Source organism: Rhea pennata, chromosome 2, assembly GCF_028389875.1.
Source record: "Rhea pennata isolate bPtePen1 chromosome 2, bPtePen1.pri, whole genome shotgun sequence".
In the NCBI taxonomy this organism is placed as follows: domain Eukaryota; kingdom Metazoa; phylum Chordata; class Aves; order Rheiformes; family Rheidae; genus Rhea; species Rhea pennata.
In genome coordinates this window covers 32838296-32854659 of record NC_084664.1, presented here as the reverse complement: position 1 = coordinate 32854659, position 16364 = coordinate 32838296, and the positions used below count along the sequence as shown (strand labels likewise).

At 36.3% G+C, this 16364-nt stretch overlaps 1 protein-coding gene across 1 annotated transcript in view; it reads right to left on the bottom strand.

The window, feature by feature from the left end:
* The window catches only part of BZW2 (basic leucine zipper and W2 domains 2), a 58781-nt gene that overhangs the window by 29875 nt on the left and 12542 nt on the right, over positions 1-16364 (bottom strand). Inside the window, exon 2 of the mRNA XM_062569192.1 lies at positions 5468-5532. Coding sequence (XP_062425176.1) covers positions 5468-5525 — 58 coding nt within the window. The 5' untranslated portion in view covers positions 5526-5532. The remainder of the gene's footprint in view (positions 1-5467; positions 5533-16364) is intronic.

Below are 16364 nucleotides of genomic sequence, written 5' to 3'. Positions count from 1 at the left end.
CCTACTACCACCACAGCCTTCAGGCAATTAAATAACTATCTTACAAGGCCTACTTTTACCAGCTTTAATATTCTTAACATAGAAACATTTCCTTCTTGGATATGTTTCTCTGCATTGGCTTGAAGTGCAAATACTCCTTCCACCATCTTTAGTGCATCACTTGCATATTCTCTCCCTCTTTCAATGGCTCCCTTCTCTCCCACAATACTCATTTCAAAAGCACAAAGCAGTGCTTTCCCACTTAGCCACAGACCACTTAGAAGCTCAGAGGATTAAGCAATGCATCATTCCAAGGAATGTGGCAGTAGGTTGCCAACAGCAGCTCCATTGCTGTCTGTCAAGTGCTCATAAGCATTTCCTGCACTGAAAAAAAACACATCATCTTATTCTCCAGAAATGTACAGCTATGCCTAGCTTTAACTAGCTTGTTGCTTTTATCACCTATCCCCATGAGGTTTGGTCCTGTATTCTCCTAAGGCAATTGTGAGGTTTATTCTGCTTCATGGACTCCTATATACATGCTCATGAAACCACCTGTTCCCAGTGCCAGTTCTTCCTCAAACGATGCACACAACCACAGTGCCAGCATCAGCTTTTCTTTTGCCATCCAACAAACCACTCATTAGGCCCCTTTTCTGGGCTACCAGTGACTTCTTCCCAGGCTTTTACTTCACCCCTGATCTTAGAGATAGTTAGGCTCTCAATCTTGTTACTTTGACCCACAGCCTTGATCAAGATCTAGTTGGTCATTTGAGTAACCATCTTAGAGATCTGTGGGGCATCCACATGGTGGACAAGCCCGAGATGGCTGAGTGGGAAGCTAAAGAACACGCCTTTGCTCTGGGAAAATGCCTACAGAGAAACATACTACTTGAATCCCATCAGGGATTCAAGCCACCAGGAGCCATCAGACTGCTCAGTTACCAACTGCTCAAGTTCATTTCTCTTCCAATTTGACCTATTAAAACCCAAAACAAGCAACACACCAACCAACCCACAAACAAACAGGGCTTTTACTTAAGTATAAGTACTTCAGTATGTGTACTCCAGGCAGTTTTATTTGCACACAAGAAACACAGCTCCACCTATAAACAAATCTGAGTATAATTATTCTCTTTAGGTTACCACATAAGTACATATTATTTACATAGTAAAAAAAAGCATACTTGATTCACTAACCAGCAGAAAGACAGCCTCCTGTCTTAAAAGGGGGGGGGGGGAGAAAAAGAAAACTATTTTACTTTTTCAATTTTATTTTTGTCAGAAAGTTTAAGATGTTCTGGTGTTTAAGCTGAAAGATAATATATGCTTGGTACCACAGATACATGGACCTCAGTACAAACACAAACACCATGACTAGTATTTGCTTAGCTATTTTAAATAGATTCTTCTTCTGCCTCAGAAGTCCTCCCCTCATCTGAAGTATCTTACTGTTTTCTTTTATATTATAATCTAAAAGCTTACACAGGAAGAGCAGGTGCACTCTTCTTACTGCATGAAGAGTGATTTATAGCATTACCAATACTTTTTCCTACCAAACTTACATACTAAAGAGTAACGTGGTGATCTAGTACAAGAGGCTGATTAAGAAGCCAACATCAAGAAGTGGAGATGGTATATCGAGCTGTCAAGTACATAATTACTAAACAATCAATTTCAATCATGGGTTAGTGGAGGAAGGTGTAGCTTACAGATGCAACACATGCAAAAATCCAATGGAGCAGCGCTATACAAGCTTTTCATTTTCAATGTTCCCAGACACTTCCTTTCTTTTGCTTCTAAGGAAACCACAAAATACATTTATATTTCTCTCCTTAAGAATTAATCTTAACTCTTCAGCAGAAGGTAATTTAAATAATATTAAATAATTTAGTAAATTAAATTACTTTCTTCATGAAAAAAAATAATCAGCATTGTTTTGCTCAGGTTCTTTTTATACTACAATTTACCTTTCTCCACTCTCTTCTTAGCCAGTATTAACTCCATGGGAACAAATTTAGGTCTCAGGTGGTGCCTCAGTCAGCTCACTTTAAACAACATGCACTGTTAACACTTCAGTAGACTTTTTGTCCTGTAGGTATCTGTCAACTTTCTGGATATGTAATGATTCCTTATTACCTACCGGTACTTTTGCGATTCCTATTTCCTCTAGACTAAAAGAAAGAAATTTGCATGTGTATAAGTACATAGAGTGCTCCAGTACAATTCATATCCCATATATCTGTGCCATAAATACAAATCCTGGTCAGAGCCAGCTACTGCCAAAAATGCAGTATTCAATAGATATAGAAATTATACGAAGAATTAAACAAATAATTCTTTATCCAGATTGTTAAAAATTTAATATGGAACTGTGACATGTCTTCTTGCCTCAGAAGGTTCTTCCACTTACAATACCAGTTCTCTGCCCTCACATCTTTTAAACCGATTTTAATGCCTGCCACTACATATGCCAGAGAGGCAAGGTATCAGCGTTGTATTATGTAAACTTTTATTAGGTCAACTGACAGAGCTGGAAAAAATGGGATATACAACTTCTTCCTTCAGGTCACAGTCTTCTTTTAAATATATTTTAGTCACTAAGCACATTTTCAAATTTAAAAATAAAAAGATATATGTATCATCATCTTCTTTCTGCTGGTTGAAAGCTCAGCAATTGTTCACATTCGGAGATCAGCTGTAGCTAGCAGACCACTAATGAAGCTTGCATGGCCAGTTCTTTTTATTGGATACCCAACTGCAGTGTCGCACCTCACCATGCTCTGAGGCAAGTACATAGCTCATTTTGCAGATAAGAAAAGCATTCACCTCAGACTGGTACTGCCTTTGGGAGCAGCAGAGGAGCAAAAGCATCCCAAGACACAAATCAGCAGATTAGTAGAACAAGCAGTCACCTCTCACTCAACTAACTCCCTCTAGCATTTGTGCATTTCAGACCCTCCTAACTGCCTGCAACACATAGCAGATTAGTCTGAGGACTGAAATGCTATAGCCAAACAAGCCGCTGAGCTCAGTCACAGCTGGGTTAAAAAACAAACAAACAAACAAAAAAAAGTAGAATAAAATCAAAATAAAAAACTAATATTATCTTTTAGTCTAAATCTTAATCCGTGAATTAATCCTACAAGGCTAATAATATCATAGCAGTGGCACAGATAATAAGAAATGTATATATACACACTGAAGGCATTTCTCTTCCTCAAGCCCTCTGCCCCTAGAAAAATGAAACAGGAATCTACAATTTTTATAAGCAGGATGCTCAAACATTAGGGCAACCAGGATACTACTATTTTTGAAGAAGAGATATTTATCATTTAAACACAAAGAAGTGTTTGCATGTTAAGATTTCTATATTAAAGTTGTTTCACATTCCAAATCCAATTTTTAAACAACTTGGTATTAAAAGAAATCTTCAATCCTCCCTCGACAGTCTTTCACCTTCCTCCACATAGTCATCTAGAATCCAGTGCCACTTCTGATCACTTTAACAAAAATATAGCAGATAGACATAGAATTACATACACAACTTTTCTTTAATTCAGCTATTACTTGTATTACTTGCATTGTAATAGGTGCCAAAGACCAAATCAGAATTGGGACCTACTATGCTAAATACTGTGCAAAACATGGAGAGAAAAGAAAGTCTTTATGAAAGGGAACCTTTTCTACTTATTTTTAGTAATAACATATGTACCATAATTGGCTGAACTAGACTGAATGATACATTTGATCATTCCAGCAGTACGTGTCTCTCTAACTTGCATTTACTGGTTGATTTGAAAAAGTTATTTCTTTAGAAATTGTTAGAGAAACTTGTCTATATAATACATATTTTAATTTTATTCCTCTACACATCTATACTGTTGCTAGTTAACACTGTGTACAGCTACCTACTGCACAGTGTTTTGGACCATGCTGACAGAAGGTTAATCCTACTAATTACTGGAGCATAGTGACATTTATTCACAGAGAGTAAAAATTTCTTTTACATTAATCACTATAAAAATATCTTTTACATTAATCACTATAAAAATTTCTTTTACATTAATCACACTTATAAACATTATATCATATATGCAGAGTAAGGGCATTTGTAGCTTAAGAAATTCTACCTGTATGAGCCCTGCAAGTCAAAATAATAAAGGAAATGATGTATGTAAAGGAGGAAAGATGAGACAAAGTAGAAATCACATTTTAATAGGACTGCAGTTAAACTATTTCACAACTCTTACCCAAGCTTCACAACCTTCCTAGATTTTAAGACATTCACTCAGCTCCTCAGATCCACAATAAATTTAGTAATTTTCTGAGAAAGGCTACAAACTCTTTTTGTTTCTTTCATTTACACCAAGAAAATACTTTTATTTACATCATCCTTCACGAGAAGCAAAGGCCAGGTATTAACTTTTAGTCAGAAATGGGAAAGTCAAGAAGGGAAGTCTGTTACATGACAGACAGGAATTTCAACTGTGCGTGCTAAAATAGTCTGCCACTAACAGAAAAATGTAGGCTTTATTTTCATGAACAAGGCATTTTCCTGAAAATATTTTATTTCTTAAATACATATTTGCTCTCTGCTTCAAAGTGTTGGACATTCATTTATTGTTTCAGACACTTAAACCATGACAAATGGATTCTAAGCTAACAAGCTACCATTCTAACAAGCATGGCAGAATGAGGTTGACCATAAGAATATTTTGATAAACAGTGTAATTAACACTACATAGCTTTCTTTAAAAAAATTATGAAATTCTGTACACAAAAAAGGTCATGCTTATAAAAACTCATTAACACGGACTTATCTAATGGTAATTAGGTATGTGATTAATAAGAAACAAATTATGCTTACATATGGAGCAGAAATAAATATTAGTGGGGTTTCTTGCTGTTTTTTTAAAAAGTTTTCTAACTCCTGTGGTTGAAGAAAGCCAGCCCAGTGAGATAATCTGAGCATCTCATGAAAGAGGGAAGTACAGGAAGGTAAGCAAACTCCTCTTTAATAGAAGCAAAAACTTCATTTACAAAGATACCATTAGTTTGACTCTGAGGAAAAAAAAAAAAAAACTACAAAAAATCCAGATGTAATCCTCAAAAGTGTACATTTTGCTTCCTTAATTAAAAGCGATATTTCAAGAAACAGCTGAAACAAGCATTTAATAAGCATTCTTCCTAATATATAAATATATTAGAATCCTAATAACAATTCAATTCCTTATCCAATGCTTCAATGAGACTAACAGTAGTTAAACTTTTACAGCTTTTACAGAAAGTCCTAAACCACAGAGAAAAATAATAAAAACTTCCTAGCTTTGTCAAAAATAGTAATTGTATTCTTAATATGGCTGAAGGAGAGAAAAAACTTTAATCCTATTAAACTTTTAGATACTCTACATGCATTGTTTTTAGTCATTTTAACATAGAGGAAAATAAAACAAACAAGCAAGCAAATATATATAACTTAACCTACCCCTCTTCCTAGTTTTGAACCGCTGGCCTGTTAGCACTGGCTTCTGATTCTTATTCATAAAATTTCTGGAGGGGAAAAAAGAAAAGAAAAAGAAAAAGGTATTTTTACTATGATGTTTATAGACAACAATATAACTTAAGGCAAAACAAACATCCTGTGTAGTAAAATCCTGTCATGTGAAAGGAAAATAAAGTTCTTGATGTACATTCAAAGAATAAATCGCATCATTTTAAAGATGACGAGTACTACAAAAGAAGTATAAATTTAATAAGGTGTGCTTCTCTCAAAGCCTGACTCTCAAAACTTGGCTCTTAGTATTTCTATTGAGAAAAAAAGACAACAAAAAACCCCTTTATGTTCTTTGTGGAGACACCTTCACTTTGCACACTTGGGCAAATGTACAATGTAGAAAGCTGGAAAGTAAGCAAGAGTAGAACTACTGCTCCTGTCCCCCTGTCACCTCGGCATCCCTTTGTTCAGCATCCATAAAACAAGAAATAGACCGAATAAGCCAATTCTCCCCACACAACATGGGGTTTCAAACCCGAGCAGGAACATAAAGGAGCCTCTCTTTCCCCTTACAGTCAGCGAAGGGCCACAACAGCGTAGCCCATACAGCAAACGCTGAACCTACAGTACACACCGAAGATGCTACAAAACATGTCCGAGAATTAACTCTGTGGGGCTCAACACAGCACGAGCCTCATCCTCCACGGAGCTCCTCACTGGGAACTTTTCTGCTGTCAAGAGCCTTGGGCAGAAAGGCTCTCCGGGCTGCACACACTTCCTGCTGAAGAAATAATGATGGTCTAACCACAAAGACAAATTTTAAAGTATCAAAAGCCTCTTGAATATTTTTTTCATAGTATCAATACATTTTAGAAACTTTTAGCTCCTAATACGCTGTATGTGTTCTAAACATAATAAAAGATAGCAAACTTTTCCTCCCTCATCAATTTTGTGTACAAATGCATAGTTAAGGGTGTATACAGCACAACATACCACAACAACAACAAATATTAGGCTTGCATGACTTCAGATCTTAACTGCAAGTCTCAGCACGCAATCTAAAAAAATCTGAAAGTGTATATATTAATGCCTTTTTATCTAAGGATATAGTTAGTTAAGTCACATGAGATGCAGCTTGGGTCACACGTAGCTAAACTGACAGATGAATACCAACAACCTTCAATACAATCAAGTCTTGTTGCACCTAGTAGTAGTCATAGTTCTCCCAGCCTTTCAGTCTTCTTCTTCCTCTGCCAACAGAGCTAGTGTTAAGACTAACAGCCTCTCTGTTTCACATTCTGCAGATCATTCAGTCAGTATTATATACTTTCCTCGTCCAGAATTAAGCCTTACCACACAAGAGACTTTGTCCTTTGGGTATATTCTAATAAGTTTGATTTTACATAAATTTATATCATTTGTATCTCTTCATGATAGACTCATTAAATTAAAAATTTAATACGAGACTAATGCTACTGCATGCCTACTTTAAAAGCACATACCTTTGCCAAGACTTCTTCCTACCACGCATAAAGAGAAACTCAGGCATGATGGCTAGAAAGACTCTATCAACTACACATTACTATACAAGTAATGGTCTCTCTACTCCTAATAATTTCTTTAATGACTTTGTGAAGATCCCTCTAACTATATTATATTCTCCCATTCACCAAACTACCTTTCCATTCACAAAGTCACTAGATGGCCACTTTAGCGGTGTTTCAAACGTATAACTCAGCAAACCAATGCTTTCTAGTCTAAGTCTATGGTCTATGATTTATCTAGGGTCAGAATATGCCACAGCATGCACGGTAGAGAGCCACTAAATTTCAAATTCAAGGTTGGTTTTGCTTCTTGCAAGGCATAAATAAATAAATAAAAGGAGCAACTAGAAGGTATATTGAGGGGTTCACATTCATAACTGAGATAATTATTACATAATTTTTTTTCAACAGAGTGAAAAGAGCTACAGTTTTAACAGACCAAGTTAATGTCAAAAAAGCTGCAACCCTAAATAGCTTCTGGAAATGCCCATTTGCAAAGAGAGTTAAAATTGTCAAACTAAAGTATCACGGGAGCTCTCAAAGTGCTTTAGGATTCAAGCTTCTCCTCACAACACAGGTCAAAAGTCCCTTTTCATCTGTGATCAAGAGCCTCACAAGATAAAGAGAAAGCCAGACTTTCCCTCCACTTATCTGTCTCAGTGACAAAGAAACAGGAGTTGCTTTTTTAAGTAAATTAGGCAGATAATCTACTAGTCAACAGAGATAAGCAAGGCACAGCTTCTAACTAGTGACCAGCTAGATCTGGCAAATTTATCCACTTTGTCTCTGTGATCATCAATTACTTGTAAAAGACTAATCTGTAAAGTATAATATTCTCCCAGGTATTTTTGATTGTTCATATGCTTTGCTAGTGCCCCAAACACCTTATCCCTTGTTATGAGAATAAAAATGTTAGTTTCAATTGGTTACAGGAGGTGCCCATGATGTTTGGAAAGGAAACATCAGGGAAGCCACACAACACAGATGAATTAATTCTACTGTCACTACTCTTTCAGAGCATAAATATGCCACCAGACTAGTATCAACACTGCTTAATGTCTTAATGAAAAAAACAGAAGCCTTGGGGACAATAAAATGAATAAAGACATCTGACCTTCAAACCAGTGTCATCAGAATGGCTCTCCAAGTGCTATAAAGATAGGACTTTTTTTTCCCTTTGGTGCAATGTCTTTTTCTAATGCTAGAAAAACTGCATACACCTGAAGCTCAGCTACTGGATTTTAAAACTGTTTTCTGTAGATATAAAATATGCCTTTTAAGACAGCAGGGAACAGCAATAACAACAAAGTAACACTCACCACTTGTGGCAGATCTAACGACTAGAGGTTCAGTGCAACAGAAGTCTCTTGAACAGTTAATTACTAGGCACACAGGATCTGCCTTCATCTATATTTAGCTTTGAATGCATTGTGCTATAATCTGCTCCAGCAAGGGACAGGCTTTAGAAGGCACTCCCTAAAGCACTGGCCCAGGAAGAGAAAAGGCACTTTTCATCAAGAAACTGCAGAAGACTAAGCCTAAGCAAAACTGAACCAGTGATTTGTAAGACAAACCTAGGACATCACTAGTACTACAAGTAATGCTGAATAGAGCAAACAAGATTTTATAGAGCTGTTGCCACCCTATCAGGTGCCTGAATGAGTGTTAAAAGTTATGAAAGTGCATTCAATGCAAAAACTATTTATTTTATTTTATATTAAATGAAGAATATGCACTCTCCAGCGATCACTTCTGTCCTGCTCTCAGTTCAGCATGGCGGCATACAAACTTGCATGGAACACTTGATTGCGCTGTAATGCAGCCTATCAAGTGACGTGAAGCCTAAAAGCCTTTGACACGCATCCTCCATTCTGAAAGTTAAGTGGTTCAAGTGGCTCAAAGCTAAAGATAAATTTGAAATGCCAGCTAGAGATATGAAAGATCTTCTAAAAGAAAACCCAAAACATGTCATCCTTGTATTTTGAAGCCCAGTGTTGTCCAGTATTTGTATGCGTTGTCAACAGAAAACAGGGCAAAAGATGTGGAAATAATAGCTCCTTAGCACACCATTTCACAAACATCACTGCTCTATCAGAGACAGGAAAAGCTCATCAATAGCTGCTTTTCTCATGATTCTCACTTTAGGAGCTAGAAAACCTCCTGTAGAAAACTCATGATATCAAATCCCATACCCAGATATTTGGTATTTCATAAGTAGATATTTTGTAAGCAAAGCTGGGCTGACTCAGGTGGGAGATGTCCGACAGCATTACAAAACAACGTATCACACACTGCAGAATGGATTCATATGAACCTCACAAAGAGTAAGCCTGCTGGTAAATAACCTGCAGCTACAAAATTCATCAGCTAATTAAAAACTGTATGATTTAAACAGTTCCCCAGATTCCACTCCCACTCTTATGAGGTTTGCACAAAATAGATTCAGCAAAATAAATCCACAATTTGTTGAGTTGCTACTTTCTCTTGAAACTGTCTGAGGTTAACAGATTCAGCTTTTCCTGCATTCTCATTTATATAATAAAATCTGAACAGTTAAAATGAGACTGAGGGACATCTACAATTATAGCTCACATAATTCAATACCACAGGGAAATCATTATGATGATTAACTCCTAAATTATTTAAATCTTCGATAAGGCTGATGTTTCTGCCAAGCTGAAATACTGAAAGTGCTCTTGGAAAAATACAGCTCAAACTGAAATAAATAAATACTGAAAATCTACACATAAATCATTTTTTTTTAGTATCACCTTACCTTACTTAACAACAACCTCAGAATCCAACATTAGCGTGCTAACACTGAATGCAGAAACAGTTGTTCCACAGCAGTAAAACTTTGCTACTGTAGTTGCAAAAAGAGGTAAATCAATGCCAGGCATCAAAAAAGAACAACTATTTAATAAAATTCGCTGCTGAGCTTTTATGGCTCTATATACATATTGGGCATTTTAACAACAAAAAAAGCCTACAGTGGCAGGCAGTAACGCAAAGTGTAGCTAGACTTCAGGCTGCTGCTGTAGGGCTCTATATTGCCGTGACCTGTGCTGACCATGTTTGATTGACACAGTGCTGAAAAGAGCATTAAAGCACCACCAACACAGCACTGTGAGTTCTCAAATGCACAGATGCTGGAAACAATTTTTTCCATCTCCCTTCCTTTGCTCAGACATCATAAAAGACATTAGTACACACTAGATAAGAAAGAAACCAAATAAAATAGAAATATAGATGGTGAGAGATTCTATCAGAAATTGCATCAAGGTCAATCTTCTTTCCCCAGAACGGGGATATGCTGGATGTTAAAAAGTTTTACTTGGTCTTTTTCATTCACAGTTGCTACTAGGTGTTTTCATCCTCTCACTATTTTAGTTTCAGACTTAGGGTTTTTTTGTGACAAGCCAGCCAGGGGTTATATTAAAAGCAGTCTGCAGAATGCCAGTGAGAGAAGGAGAGCTGTCCTTACAATCTTATTAGAGAGGAAATATGTCAACATACAGGGAGCAGCTGCCTCTGCTGTCCGGGAAGGCAGCAGACGTTTAGATTATGAGCTAACAAAATCTGTAGGTGGAAAACTCATAAATCATTTTCAGTAGAGAAGAACAAAGCATTTTAAGAGGATGACAGGATACAGCGGATATGATGCAGCCACAGGTTCTTGCCAAGCTTCCCACTTTCCACTATGATATTTAGTCAGTCCTAGGATTCTTTTTTCCTCTTTTTCCATAGACATTTCACAACAAATTAGTACAATGGGAGCAGAGCAAAAGCAACAAATATCTGTTATGCAAACTGCACAGTTGTTAGAGAGTTCACTTCATAGCAATGATGATAGTTAGAACTGCAAACATCTTCTGTTATAACACAGTTTTCACATGCTCATAATGCTGAGAAATTCATCTTGGGTCACGACATTTCCCAATTCAATCTCTATGAAGGAAAAGTTATTTATTTACACTTTTGAGCCAGTATGTCTGCTGACCAATATTATGAAGAGTAGTAGTCATAATCCCTACAGTCTTCTAAGGTTACTTTGATACCATTAAAAAAATAAGCAAATAAAAAGCTCTATCTATTTGCTGTTTCTAAGGATTCTGAGTGTTAAGGAAGGGAATGGAGCAGTGGTTAAAAAAAAAAAAAAAAAAAAAAAAAAAAATCTTCTCCTGGCCCTCCATCTCCTTTCCCTCTGAATAACATCATGCTTCAGGAGTGACCAAACACCTTCACTTAGGGTTGAGCTGCAGTGAAACAACCCAAATTTTATTTATACAGATTTACTTATACCATCTCATCACCATTTTCCTACTCTTGCCCTCTGTCCCTAAAATATCCCTAAAACCAACAACCTAAGGGTCTGTAATTTTAACTATGATACAAACCAGCAAAAAGAACACTGAAAGCCGTAAGGTTTATCTTGTTGTTTTGCCCATAGAGGCCAACACCAGAGTTATGATGTTTACAAACCCTTTATCCCAAAGACCTCATTTATTATAAAGTTCTACTAAAACAAGAGTCAGGCTTCTATCATGTTAAAATTCACTCACACAAATTTATATCCCATAAATGATCTCAATGGCAAAGCTTAGGGACAAAATAAATAGTTACATTACTATGCATAGGTTAAATACAATCAACTATTCATTTCACTATTTACAACTATGCATTTCACTATTTACATGCAATTACACAATACTGTTAATTCCTGTGTTTACTGCTGAAAAATACATCTTCTGTTATGGATTAATGTTGCTTATGACACTACAGTACATGAAGTAATTTGATACTGACCTTTAATTTTGTATTTGGAACACAGCCTTAGTTATGAGCAGATATCATGTTTAAGAATATCTGAAGATAGTGTGGTAGCAGGTTTTTAACAAGCACTGAATGCTCTGTCTTCCCTAAAAGAACTGCTAAAATGAGTTATACATGTTTCTTGAAAAAGAATCAAGAAATCACTACCACCAATTAAGGTACAATCACACACTGAACAAGAGATGCAGCCTACTGGACTTATTTCAGGAGAGTGGGACATTGCTTAGGTCACTGACAAAGAACTTGTAAAGAAGATGTTCCGCTGAATAACAAAGTAAAAACAAGAAACCTCCCACAACCAAGGCATTCCAGATGTACTTCACAAGGTCAGGACATCTGTAAATTGAGCCACCAGTCAATGGACTTCTGTGTCTCATATTCAGTGATAGTATCAAATATGCATGAGTTACAGCACAGTCAAAATGGAGGAAAAAAATTTAAATCATTAATAGGTGAAAATATAGTCAAGAAAATCAAGTCAAACATATGGGCTGTCACATACAAAAAGTTAACTTCCAGTAATAAGGATTCTTTTAGCAGCTAAGAGGAGGAATGAGATAACATTTTTCAAGGGCAGTATATTAGTAGGAACTTTACAAGTTCTTCTCTCAGACTGCTTTGCTTCTAATTGAAGTACCTCCAGATAATGGAGACTGTACCACAAATCAGTTCATATGCAATTAATAATAACTTTAAGGTGACAGTTAGTCATCCAACTCAAAGCTTGCACGTCTTGCCAGAAGCAAAACCTCTTAGAAAAAGAAGAGGATAAAGAGGATTGGCAGAGATCAGGGTCAGGTTAACTTAGAAAACAGGTAGAACACGGTACTCCCACAAACTTAATTGCCAAGGTATTTTTTCTTATACAAGACACAACTTGCAGTATACTATGCAAACGTTAAAACAGGATTCTTTAATTCAGAGAGACATTAGCTGTACTATCTATCCTAAAAATGCAATCATCTCAGCAACCACTGTAAGAAATGATCATGTTAAAGGAAAGACACTGAAATTCTAGAAAACATGAATATAAAGGTGCTGTCACAACTTAGCTCAGTTCTTCGGTAAAATAATCTTTAACAGAGAAAGTGTTACCAGAGACTGTTCACAGTACACTGGGAAGAATCCCTTTACTGAAGTTGAAGGTTTTTTTCCCCCAGTTCTCTAACAAACAAACAAAAACAAAAATATCCAAGCATTAGGAAGAAAAAGTATTAAAAGAATTACTAGGTAGGCTTCACACCTAGTAATGAAGTTTGTCAGACACAAGACAACATAAGACCAGCTCAATAACCACACCAAATATAGAGAAATAGGTGAGGTTTCCATGTAGTACTGAACTGAATCTTTGACCACAGCCGTACATCTTCAACAGCAAACTGTGAATGTGGCTGATAAATTTTGAAATTCCTGATACCTGACCTGCAAGAGGTAGGAAGACTGCTTTTTTCCTCCTGTTTTCTCTATTAATTGTGACTGCATTAGAATCTGCAAGGCTGCTGGCTAGTATGAGAAGAATGGATTTCTCATGTACAGTACCATTCTTTCTGCTCAAGTCCTCCATTTTTCTCTTTTGTATTAGCATACTTAAAGTTTTATTTTTACAATATCAGTTCTACTCACACAATTCAAATATCATAACAATAAAATCAAAAAAGTGACAGTTCCATTTTTCTTGCTATCTTAAAGCACTGAGCAGCAGCAATAGCACTGGAGATCACCAGTATCTCCAGGATACAGCAGCACTGTATTTGACAACCCATAAGTTGTCTTCAAAATTTCAAAGGCTATGTTAAAAAACAAGAAACAAAGTGTGTTGATTCTTCAGAAAGCAATCCCTTCCAGTAACTAACAGGTTTTCTTTTCTTTTATTTTTTTTTATTTTTATTTTTTATTTCATGAACTAAATACAGTAATTGGAGGAGGGACATACTAATAGTCAGCACCTCTTAGACACTTGTATCCAGTGAAGGCCTCAGCTTTAACAAATGCCAACTGCTATAAGCAGTAAAGCAAGTTTTAGGTTAGAATTTCCTAATTTCTTCTTCAAAGCACACACACAGGAAAGGAATGCACCAAGTTAATGAATGGCTATTTACCTTCAGAGCAATGAACAACTTTGGGATACAGGAATTCTGATATTTCTGGCTAAAAACAGACAGTGCAAAAGAGCCAGCAGGAGATATACAGAAAGCTTTGCACAATGTCAGCTATTCCAAACATATCAGCTAATGCTGATTATGCTGTTAGCAGTACTCACTTGGACAGAAAAGAGTTCAACTGACTTGTACCACTCTATCTCAATAGCAGTCTCAGGTTTCCTGTGACTGCTTCCCCTTTCTCATGGCTGGCTACACATTTTGACAGACTGCAGTCGTTTTGATGAACAAATTCCTCAAATGGTTCACAGAAGGAATAAACACTACGATATCTTCAATTCACAGATAATACATGATTTTCTAGGCAGTGATTGATATAATTCCTCCAAGTCCAAGCTGTAATATAATATAGTATATTGCATTATATAGCACATTACTATAGCGATAGCTAACAGATTAATATGCAATTGCACAAAGAAACTGCAACAGCACAGGCCAAGAGTGCCCACATAACCAACTACTATCCTTAGCTAGCCAGAAAAATAGACAGTATATAATGAAGAACCACTAGAACAAGCAGAAGGACACATCATTTGCTTTTCTGCCCACCATTTGGCAGTTAACATACCAGCACTCCTGGGCTTATTTCAGAATGTAAGTCTTCATCTCTACATGGAAGCCCCAAAAGCTTCATGAAGATGAATTCATGGAAGAAAAATCTGTCAAGGGCTATTAAACACAAGATTATATAACCTTCTAAACTGAATACTTCAGAAATCAAGACAAGTGATTGACAGAAAGATAAATGTAGCTCTCCCATCTTTTTATATGACTCTTTCCTTTTCCGCCCTCCCCCCCTTTTTTTTCACACTACTTATCTATCACAAGCCACTTTCAGAAATCAGCTTCTGGTCTCTGGGATCAGTTTGTCCAAATACATCCAGCTTTGGTCTGAGGTCAGATAATTTGTATGCATCATGTATTCCAAGCAGTTCTTTCTCACTCTATACTTCTAAAAAGGCTCTCAAAGCCACAAATGCCCACAAAAAGTATTAATCATCTCTGACAGTGTATTCCACTTGAGAGTAGTATGACAAGCACTGAGAGTTGTGTGGCAATTCCGGAAGGAAATGTAGTCAGGGAAGATAAAACAATAAGAGAACTGTCACAGGTCAGTATATTATATTACTGATTTCGTTAGAGGACACTGGAATTTGGGGAGGGGGGGTTTAGGATGAGGGAAAACATTCAAGCTAGTCTACTTTTAGTTATGAAAACAAAAAGCTGAACCACACCAATATTGAGAGATACTTTCTCCACACCACCATTAAGCTAATCTGCAGAGAATATTGTGATTTCCATAACTGTATGTTCTGTATTTTATTTTAACTATGCTTTTAATATTAAATACTCACACAAAGGCTGCTGCTTTAGCCCAGTTACCCCCTTTCTACTGCATATTCCTACGTGAAGCCATCGGTGTTGACATTATGACATCAGAATTTTCGCAGCTGATGTCAGACAGTGTTATAACTTCTGGGGGAGACTAAAAAGCAAAAAATAAATGACACGAAGGAAAACCAAACTAATGCACACATTTAGGCTTCTAAAATAGACAGGAAAGCAGAGCACATATAGTGCTAGGTACACTTTCAGTCCAAGTTTCAGATTTTTTCCACAGGACCTTCAATCTCAAGAGCGAAAACAATGATGATCAATGGCACAAGCTCAGTTTTCTTCAGGAGAAAAAAGTATAATGAAAACATTCTAATAATTCAGTTATGTTCTTATCTGTGCTGTAACACAAACACGCATATACACCTCTACTACCTCAAGTATTAAATAATCACCTGTGGCAAAGACTCTATTTTGACATACCATGCATTGACAGTCACCAAAGTACTCAAAACACTTCATCTTTGCTAAATTTCAACAGTTTAGCTTCCATTTCTTAATCTTATTCCAAGTTGTGTCTGTGTACAAATGGAATGAAATGCAATGCTTGTTTGAAAAGATAAAAGCATAAAAATCAAGAACGTAACATTGCGATGGCAATCCAGATTCATCTTCCCCTCCCAGGCCCTCAAAACATTCAGGAGGCTTTAAAAATTCATCATACTGTCCCAAAGAATTCATAGCCTATGTATAAACACAGCATTGTAAGTAATAGCAAGAAACAATGAAAACAAAGAAAAAAAGGTAAAATGAGGGTGAAAATAATTTTGGTTTGCACCTGTTTTGCTCTACATGCATCTTGATATTTTTGTTCCTCAAAAATATGCATTTATAAGTAATTGTGATCATTAAAGTCAAATGAAAATCCATTTACATTTAGAGATGACCAGAATTTTAGAATTAAGAAACATTTTCACATAATGAAGTCAAAAAGAGTTTGCAATATAAACCATCAGA